The 11,088-nt window shown below is 44.5% G+C and overlaps 1 protein-coding gene across 1 annotated transcript in view; it reads left to right on the forward strand.

Annotated features, from left to right (window-relative positions):
• The first annotated feature begins 363 nt into the window (after positions 1-363).
• LOC109242521 (RNA polymerase II degradation factor 1-like) overlaps positions 364-11,088 on the forward strand; it is a 63,283-nt gene continuing 52,558 nt past the window's right edge. The window contains 3 exon segments of the mRNA XM_019409370.1: positions 364-645; positions 2,225-2,365; positions 4,189-4,389. Coding sequence (XP_019264915.1) covers positions 364-645; positions 2,225-2,365; positions 4,189-4,389 — 624 coding nt within the window.

Genomic DNA, 11,088 nt, shown 5'->3' on the forward strand with positions numbered 1-11,088 from the left:
TAAATCCAGTCGATCAGCGGTGCAGTCGACGGTTCCGTGCCTTTCCCCTCGATTTGTCCGCTTAAGGGTACCAGTCTAAAACCCCATAGTAGCCTTACTCTGGTCAAAATTGTGCATGCATCATGGTCAAACCTAGTCGGATCAGTTATGTTGTCCACATAATGATCCTTTAAGATAAGCCTTATCCAAAAGTCCATCAGGTTTTCCATTATCCCAACGGACACAACCACGTTCTGTGCATTAATTTGGAGAACTAAACGCCGTATATGTTGATCATAAATGTATAAATAGTAGAGTCTGGTGGGGTAAGGTCTAACCCTTTTTGTTTTGCAGAAAATAAGGCACGAGGTCCCCAGATTCAGTATGGTTAGCAACATCCCTCCATTATTGTTAGATTGGTGGGAGGACCTTTCCTCAAGTGACAAGAAACATGTGAAAAAGTACCTGGGTAACCTGCCTTCCCTGCTAGACATTGAGCCAAAGAACAAATTGATCGAAGCTGCCACCTTATTCTGGGATAGTGAAAGAGCTGTGTTTCGTTTCGGTGACATTGAAATGACACTGCTTCTAGAGGAAATAGGAGGACTTGCAGGACTAACTTGGGACAGTCCCGGGCTATTGGTGCCAGAAAATCGTACGGGCAGGGTTTTTTTGAAGATGATGAGGTTGAAGAAGAATGTCGACCTAGTGTGCTTGAAGGATTCCTACATACCTTTCGAATACCTGTACGAGAGGTATGGCCATAGCAAGTCTTTCCGCACTTACCATGATGAGATATCCCTGACTTCACCGGGTCACATCCACCGCAGAGTGTTTGTATTCATTGTGTGCTTTCTAGGCCTGATAGTATTCCCAATGAAAAAGGGAAGAATCCACACTAGGTTGGCCATGGTCGCTAAGACTCTGATGGAGGGGATTAATGGACAAACATATACCATAGTCCCCATGATCATAGCCGACATCTACAGGGCTCTGGAGCGCTGTCAAAGAGGGGTCAAGCATTTCGAAGGTTGTAATTTGCTGCTGTAGTTATGGTTGTTGGAGCATTTCCAAAAGGGTCGCTATCGTCAGGAATTTCCGCGAAGGGCTTGGAACGACCATATTGCCTTCCATCACCCTAAGCAGATGACTTACATTCTAGACGGATTTGCTTAGCCAGAAAGCGCCAAAGAATGGGTAGGGTTTTTCGACAATCTCACTGAGGAACAGGTACAGTGGATGTTTGAATGGTTCCCCACGGATGAATTTGTTATCAGATCCAGGGACGCTCCGCACTTGGTGCTGATCGGGTTGAGAGGGATATACCCATATGTCCCTATGCGGGTCATGAGGCAGGCAGGTAGAAAATAGGTTGTACCAAGGGTTATCAAGATGAGTCACTTCAGGGCGGACTTTCAAGACGACGATGTCCCTTACAAGTGCCAAGCTCACACATGTGGCGCTGCAAAATCATTGTGGAGAAGAATACCATTGAGCCACAGATATCATACAGGGTGCGAGCCTCTCTACCCGGCATGGTTGGAGGATAATCTGAAAGGAATGGTGACACCAGGGGTCGGTCGGGGAAACAGAATCATAGATGAGGAAGCTAAAGCTCAAGTCAAGTACAATAGGCTGCGCAAAAGGGTCCACGACTCTGAGAATGGGCACCGGGAAATACATGAGAGGAATGTGAGGTTGATCGAAGAATGGAAGGAGATAGCAATCACTTCCAACAGGAAACTGGAGTACCTAGAGCGAGGAATAGTGGAGCTGGAAGGCAAAATCATAAAGAGGGTTGAAAACTGCCAGAACGCTGAAGGGTCTGAGGGAGGACATCAAGCCAGAGCCTACTTGCTGCTGGGACTGCACGAGCTGGGGGACCTATATGATGGAGCCCGAAAGATCGAATCTGGGGTCCTTCTGGGACCAAACAAACTAGATTTACTCGCTTTTCCTAAAATGTAATACGGCCACGTGCCAATAGTGACTTAGTTTATTATTATCTTAGTGTCGTTTTGGGGATTCAACTATTTTATATTATGAAATGAAGCATTTATTGGCATTTTAAGTTCTCCAAATTTATTTGTCACTAGGCCTACCTCGGGCACAACAAGGCTCCCAAATTAAGACACGAATTTACATTCCCGCAATATGTGTTTAAATGCTGCAAACATTTCAGGATCCTCACTGACCTGTTACCTTTTTGTTTTTCTTTATTTTTTGATTATTGCCATCCTCTTAGGTTGGTTCACTCATACTAGCCTCATCAGCGTATCACACCAGATCAAGAGGCCCTCCTCCTCCTCCTCCAAGCAACACAAAGAGCAAAGGAGAAACAAAGATGGACGACTTAAGTGGAATCCGAAAGGAAAATGTTGTGAACGTAGAGACTTCCGATGGCCGTAGTACTCCGGCCCCGAATGACCTAGTTTTGAGACTGGAACAAAAGATACTAGAACTCCAAGGAGAGCTTGAGCAGGTCCGCAACTTGGCAAACTTATCACTCACCCTCAATGTCCTTGATGTCCACCAACAAAATGCAAAGAACCCAATGCCTCATCAGAATACACAAAACCAACAGCCACAAAATCCTACCGCACCGAATCAATACGCAACTCCACCCAAAAATTTCAACCCATTGCCGATACCAACTCCATCGTAACAACATCATCAACCAATTCAGTACCTACCAACAACCACTTACCACACTCCCAAAAATGCACCACCACTCATTCCTGATCCACAAAACTCCACCAATAACCACCACTATACCCAAGTTCCTAGCACCCATCAAAGCAACCCTATATACGTGGAAGCTATACCCCACTCTACCCGACCAATCTCCTGTGCACCGAAATCCTCCGAGAAGGACTTGCTCATTAAAAACATGGCTGAAGAACTCAAGAAGCTAATGAGCCGAGTTCAAGGTGTTGAAGGCGACAGAGGAATAGAGGGTTTAAACTATGAAGACCTATGTATACAGCCAGATATGGAATTTCCTGACGGATACAAACCTCCCATGTTTAAGATGTTCGACAGTACAGGTAATCCCAGGGTTCATCTAAGGACCTACTACGACAAGCTTGTCGGGGTCGGGAAAGATGAAAAGATTCGGATGATGCTCTTTATGAGGAGCCTTACTAGGGACGCTTTGACTTGGTATATCAGCCAAAATCCCAAGAAGTGGGCTAGTTGGGTAAGCATGGCGTCGATTTCATGGACCGATTCAGGTTTAACACAGAAAATGCACCCGATGTCTTTTACATTCAGAATCTCAAAAAGAAACCCACTGAAACTTTCCGCGAGTATGCTACTCGTTGGAGGTCAAAAGCAACCAAGGTCAGGCCCTCTCTAGACGAAGAACAGATGAACAAATTCTTCATCAAGGCACAGGATCCACAACATTACGAGAGGTTGATGGTTAACGAAAATTACAAATTCTCTGATATTATCAAGCTCGGGGAAAGGATCGAGGAAGGAATCAAGAACGGGATGGTAACGAACTTTGAGGCACTGCAAGACACAAATAAAGCACTCCAATCTGGCGGCATATCAAAGAAGAGAGATTTTGGGGTAGTAATGGTGGCCCAGGGCCCAAAACCTCCACTTATATATCAAACACCTCCCACATATCAAACACCCCCACCCACATACCAAGCATCACCGCCTACATATCAACCCTCATCTCCCAGATATTCCCAACCAGCCTCTGTCCATCACACCTATAACTCCCAACCATCCCACTTCCAATCACCGCCAGCTCGCCAAAATTGTCCAAGACCAAGACCCAACTTCGACCGCAAGCTACCCAGACAATACACCGCCATTGCTAAGCCCATCGACCAACTGTATGAAAGGTTGAAAGCCGCATGCTACGTCACTCCTGTTCCTGCTGTGGTACTAGAAAATCCATCCTAATGGGTGAACCCGAACAAAACTTGTGCATACTATTCCGGTATGAAAGGGCACACCACTACTGTGTGTCGAACATTGAAGGATAAGATCCAAACGCTAATTGACAACAAGGTCATACAAGCAAAGAAAGCCGCACCTAATGTTTGCAACAATCCCCTCCCTGATCACAGAGGTGATGGTGTACATGTGATAGAGACAAATGAAGAATGGGACCCCGATGGGTCAATCGGGCTTATTCGAGAAGGCGATGACTTTAAGGTTGCAGTCACGCTTACTCCTATTGTGGTTCAGACTCAGGCAGCTAGTGATGTTGAGGTAACCGCATCAGTTGCATTCGAGGTAGAAGTGGCTCCACCCGCAGTCACCTCTGCTCCATTTGAAGTAGAAATGGTCACACCTTTTAATGTAACGGTGTCAACCACACCCTCATTTAACTCAAAGGCAATACCCTGGGATTATGTTGCCGAGGCTCGGCGAAAAGTGAAGGCCAAGGTAGAGGAATCTGACGCTGCACAAGGAATGACTAGAACTGAAAGAGTCTATACACCGGAGCACCTGGGAGGTTCAAGTAGGGATGCCACTGCTAGGCAGCCTATCATTGAGACTGGGCCAGATGACCTGTGGAGGAAAGTACAGGCAAAAGAGTACTCTGTTGTTGACCATCTGAACAATGTCCCTGCTCAGATATCTATCCTGTCACTATTGCAGAATTCAGAAGTACACAAGAACGCCTTGATGAAAGTACTGAGCGAGGCTTATGTACCCAACAAGATCACTGGTGGAGAAATGGCCAATATGGTTGGGCAAGTGCTAAAGAGCCATAAGATTATCTTCTACGAAGACGAGCTACCGCGTGAGGGTTTGAATCACAATCGGGCCTTGCATATCGCAGTGCAATTTAAAGACAAGTTCTTTGCCAGGGTCTTAGTTGATGGAGGTTCAAGCCTAAATATTTGTCCGTTGGACACTCTGAAGAGGTTGGACAAAGTTTTCCACGAGATACGAGTAGGAAGCATGAAAGTGAAGGCTTTCGATGGGTCCCATAGGGGCACGATCGGGGAAATAAACCTTTGCTTGCTGATGGGGCCAACATGGTTCGACGTCGACCTTCAGCTGCTCGACATACCTGCTTCATACAATCTTCTGTTGGGACGACCGTTGATCCATGCCGCTGGAGCCGTGCCTTCCACACTACATCAGGCCATGAAGTTTGAATGGAATCGTCAGGAGGTGATCATTCACGGGGATGGAAGTAACCCTATCTACACCAGTCAGACCATCCCGGCCATTGGACATAGAAGATGGCTGGGAGGGGAAACCAATCATCACATTGAACGGGTCAACGCCGTCGAGAAGGATAAATGGTGGAGTAAAAAAATAGAAAGCATACTAGCATGGTCCGGATATGAACCCGGCAAAGGGTTGGAAAAGAACCTCCAAGGAATCACCAAACCAATACAGCTAAAAAATCATGGTACCACATTTGGGCTCCGATACCAGTACACGTGGCAAGAATACAGGAATTGGTGGCCTCCTTGGCGTGGACCATATTACCCTCTCGAGAAACCAGTGCCACGTTTGGAACAAGCTTTCCATCAGGCCGACACAATATGGGGAACTGCAGAAGAAGAAGCACTAGCCGGGCTGAAGGATTTGTTCTTGGAAGATGAGGACATGGACTGCAGTGCCATAATTGAGGAGGAGCAGGAAGAAGGCCTCACCATTAAGACTGTGGCAAAGGGAGTTGTTCTCAGAAACTGGACCGCCACACCATCCCGAGCCCGCCGAGTCCCTGGGTAGCTTGGCAGAATTTACTTCTATAGCCGTTCTAGGCATTTTAGATTTCCAGTAGTTTTGTTTTAAGATTTCCTGGTTTCGAAATAAATGCTCGATTCATCAGTCCAAGCTTTGTCTGAACAATTTTTCTCAGTTTTAGTCAAATGCATTTGTCCTTTATCATTATTCATTACTATTTTTATGCTTTTCCCTTCTACAATGTTATTATTACTTTTCCTGATGAACCAGTGACTGTGACATGTAATGAGGCAACGCAACATGAGAATAGTGATTCAGAGGAAGAGGATGAGATCCCTGAGGAAATTGTCAGGGAGGTTGAAAACTTTGAGAATAAGCCTAAGTTCAATCTGGACGAAATCGAAGCAGTAAATTTGGGAGACGCCGAGACCGTCAAGGAGACCCGCATCAGCATTCACTTGTCACCAATAGAAAAGGAAGAGTACATTCGTTTCCTAAAGGAATATGAGGACATTTTCGCCTGGTCATATGATGACATGACCGGTTTGAGCACTTCCATAGTGGCTCACAAGTTGCTTACTAATCCCATGTGTCCGTCAGTAAAATAGAAACTCAGAAAGTTCAAGCCAGACATGAGCCTGAAAATCAAGGAGGAAGTTACCAAGCAGATCAAAGCCAAAGTTCTCAGGGTGGTTGAGTACCAACCTGGTTAGCTAACATTCTGCCAGTTCCGAAGAAAGATGGGAAGGTTAGAGTATGTGTTGACTATCGGGATTTAAACAGAGCAAGTCCCAAGGACGACTTCTCGCTGCCAAATATACACATCCTGATCGATAACTGCGCCAAGCATGAACTCCAATCCTTTATAGAGTGCTTCGCAGGTTATCACCAGATTCGGATGGATGAAGAGGATGCAGAGAAGACAGCTTTTATTACACCGGGGGTGTATACTGTTACAAAATGATGCCATTCGGCTTGAAGAATGCTGGGGCCACCTACATGAGATCCATGACAACCATCTTCCATGATATGATACACAAGGAAATAGAGGTGTATGTGGACGATGTCATTATTAAATCCAAGAAGGCCGCAGATCACATAGCAGACTTGAGGAAGTTCTTCAGGCTAAGGACATACAATTTAAAGTTGAACCCTGCAAAGTGTGCATTCAGAGTTCCCGCAGGGAAGTTACTGGGTTTCATCGTCAGTCGTCGGGGGATCGAGATAAAGTCAAAGCTATTCAAGAGTTACCGCCGCCCAAGAGCAAAAAGGATGTGATGAGCTTCCTGGGGCGTCTCAACTACATCAGTCGGTTCATAGCACAGTCCACAGTCATATGCGAACCCATCTTCAAGATGTTGAGGATAGACGCTGAAACAAGTTGGACCAAGGATTGTCAAAAAGCTTTTGACAAGATCAAGGAGTACCTGTCCACACCACCAGTTCTGGTCCTGCCAGAACCAGGACGACCTTTGCTACTATATCTGTCTATATTGGATGGAGCCTTCAGATGTGTTCTGGGACAACATGATGAGACAGGAAGAAAGGAGCAAGACATATATTACCTGAGTAAGAAACCTCAACATCTATAAAAAATTCCTTTCTCCTTTTTTAAATAAGGTAAGCAATTCACGCCTTATGAAGCACGGTATTCTATGCATGAACGCACCTGCTATGCTTTGACCTGGACAACTCAGAAATTGAGGCATTACTTCTATGCCTACACCACCTACATCATATCCAGGATGGATCCTCTATTGTACATATTTCAGAAACCCTTGCCCACTGGGAGGTTGGCTAAATGGCAGATACTACTGAGTGAGTTCGATATCGTCTATGTAACTCAAAAGGCGGTCAAGGGACAAGCATTGGCCGATCACCTTGCTGAAAATCCGGTGGGAGGAGAATACGAACCCTTGAAAATGTATTTTCCCGATGAAGAAGTATCATTTGTAGGAGAAGGCATTACCTAGGCATACGACGATTGGAGGATGTTCTTTGATGGAGTCGCAAATTTTAAAAGAGTAGGCATTGGAGCAGTTTTGGTATCAGAAATGGGTCAGCATTATCCGATATCTGCCAAACTCAGATTCCCTTGCACCAACACTATGGCAGAATATTAAGCCTGCATACTAGGGCTCAATATGGTAGTCGATATGAACATTCAAGAGCTGTTGGTAATCGGTGATTCAGATTTGCTTGTGCACCAAGTACAAGGAGAGTGGGCCACCAAGAATTCCAAGATATTGCCATATCTGCACCACGTGCAGGAATTGAGAAAGAGGTTTGCAAAGATAGAATTCCGACATGTGCCTAGAATCCAGAATGAGTTTGCCGATGCATTAGCCACTTTGTCATCCATGATACAACACCCAGATAAGAACTACATTGATCCCATTCCGGTGAGGATCCATAATCAGCCGGCTTACTGTGCTCATGTCGAGGAAGAAGCAGATGGAAAGCCTTGGTTCCATGACATCAAAGAATACTTATCAAAAGGAGAATACCCGGATCATGCAAATCACACCCAGAAACGCACACTCCGGAGATTTTCAAATCACTTCTTCCACAGCGGAGGGAACTTGTACAGAAGAACTCCTGATTTGGGGTTACTAAGGTGTGTCGACGCGAAGGAAGCTTCTAAGCTACTTGAGGATGTGCATGCTGGGACCTGCGGTCCACACATGAATGGATTCGTTCTGGCTAAGAAGATACTCAGGGCAGGTTACTTTTGGATGACCATGGAGACGGATTGCATTCAGTATGTTCGCAAGTGCTTTCAGTGCCAAGTGCATGCCGATATGATAAAAGTGCCGCCAAATGAGCTCAATGCAACAAGCTCACCTTGGCCATTTGCCGCTTGGGGAATGGATGTTATTGGTCCACTTGAGCCCACCGCTTCAAACGGACACAGATTTATTCTGGTAGCCGTTGATTACTTCACAAAATGGGTAGAAGTTGCATCTTACAAAGCTGTAACTAAGAAGGTCGTCGCAGATTTTGTCAAGGATCATATTGTCTGCCGACTCGGAGTTCCTGAGTCCATTATTACTGACAACGCCGCCAATCTCAACAGTGATCTAATGAAAGCTATATGTCAAGCTTTCAAAATCAAGCACAAGAATTCCACAGCCTACAGACCTCAGATGAATGGAGCCGTAGAAGCTGCCAACAAAAACATTAAGAAGATACTAAGGAAAATGGTAGAGAACCACAAACAATGGCATGAGAAATTACCCTTTTCTCTGTTAGGGTACCGCACCACAGTCCGCACATCAACCGGGGCAACTCCTTCCATGCTGGTTTATGGTACCGAGGCTTTTGTCGCGCCCCCTTTTTTCTCGCGAAATCGGGTTCATGACATTTTGGTTGAGACAACTCGTTCCTTTTGGGAAAGGGGTTTGCATTTTTGCAGAGTCGCCACCTAACGATTTAAGGTGCGTTAGGGCACCTATAAGGTTCACCTATAACTACGTTTGGTAACCAGAGATAGGGTAAGGACTTGAAATTATCCTATGGGGAAGGTGTTAGGCACCTCTCAGGATCTACTAGTGTGGTTCCTGGCCAGACAGTTTTTGTGAATTTATACAATTAGCAACTAAACAAGAATGGCTCAAATAGTAGGGGATTTAAGTTTAAATACACAGATGTTTAAAAAAAACAGTTAATGAAAAACAAGATTTTAAAAAGAAGTACAATCTAAGCGTGTTTGTAAATATAAAGGGGTGTCCTGGGTTGGTTAGCCTATAGGATCACATCAGTACAATGCCCGGTAATCACTCCTTAGAAAAGGGATACGCGTGGCATTAGCGCACCGGTCATCATATCCATATCTACCCTTTCCCGCCCCATGAAGGTAATTAAAGCGAAGGTTGGTCTCGACCCCTATTGCATGCTGTTACCCGTCCCTTCCTATCAGTCCCGGAGGAATTTAGGACTCCTTTATAAAAGGGGTGGGGTAACTGGGCAGACCCTCAGGTTTAAAGGAAAAATACTAGGCGACAAACAAGAACACATAGGGCTGTATTTAGGGGGGGGGGAACACAGAGAATAGATAGAAGGCTCAGATATACCTCCACAAGTAATGCACACAGACATCACGACTAATACACAGATAAGGTCCACATTCAGATCCTAACAAGGTATTTAAGTGATAACAGCAGAGTCAAATTGATTACATGACTCAGAAAGGAAGTCCGAATCAGGCGTGCCTACTGATTTAACACGTTGATAGTTAAACACTAATCACAAAGACGGTTTTGGTTTTATTTAAAGTTGATTGCCCAAGGCTTGCCTAGGCGCAGAACAGAGATGACTACATTTTATATAGTGAAACAAGGCAGGTTTCTTAAAGCAAACTCTTGAGTCATGTTGTCACGACCCATTTTCACAATAGATCATGAGGGCGCCTGACACCCTTGTCAGGCAAGCCATTGCGGAAATATTACTAAAATAATCATATTGTTTTTAATTAGAATAAGTGGAATAAACACTCAACTTGAAATTTAAAACCAAGAGAGATAAATACCATAATAAATAGTTACACAACCCCAAAATAATCGTCTACCAAAGTGTGTGCCAGAATCTAGTGTCACAAGCTACGGGCAACTAGTAGAATATACAACCCAAAAGAATACCACACTACCCTACTGTCTGGATCAGAATAGACAGAATATAACAATACAAAAGAAAGACTTCTTCGGCTGGGATCGACATGGAAGGAAAACAGCTCACCGTAAAAGTCCCAAGTCTGCTCACGAATGCGCACCAGAGAAATAACCGGATCCACCTGCCTCATACCCTGTACATTTAAGTACAGAAGCGTAGCATGAGTACATAAACAATATGTACCCAGTGAGTATCCTGCCTAGTCTCGAAGAAGTAGAGACGAGAGGTCGACTTGATACTCGCTAGGGTCAAGATAATATAGTATAATTGTGCTATTCTAAGTATGAAAGTCACCAATATTCAACAAGTTATAACAAAGAGCAGTAATCATATTCTTGTCCTTACTTCAGTTTCCATTTTACATTTTCAATTTCTAAGCAAGTAGGCATGTCATGTTCAAGTATCAGCATATCTATACATATCATATGCAATCACACCGAGGTCGACGGCCCGCTCCAACAGAATTAAAAATGTGCACTGCCGAGGGTCGAACGGCACGAACCATAGATGCATCTATTGTCACTGAGGCGATCGGCCCGATCCATAAATATCAAGAAAATATCAAGAATGCACACGAAGGTTCATACACATACCAGGAAGCTCTTACCAAGGTTTAACAAGTTCATATGTTCACTTCATATTTCCTTTAAGTCTGTAGCATATCATGAATAATCATAGTGGTAATTTAAATAAGTAAGATAACGTTCCAAAATTACGGACTATGGTGTGGGTCCGTAAAACTACCCCGAATCAAAATAAATAATAATA

This window comes from Nicotiana attenuata, unplaced genomic scaffold (assembly GCF_001879085.1).
Source record: "Nicotiana attenuata strain UT unplaced genomic scaffold, NIATTr2, whole genome shotgun sequence".
Classification (NCBI taxonomy): Eukaryota; Viridiplantae; Streptophyta; class Magnoliopsida; order Solanales; family Solanaceae; genus Nicotiana; species Nicotiana attenuata.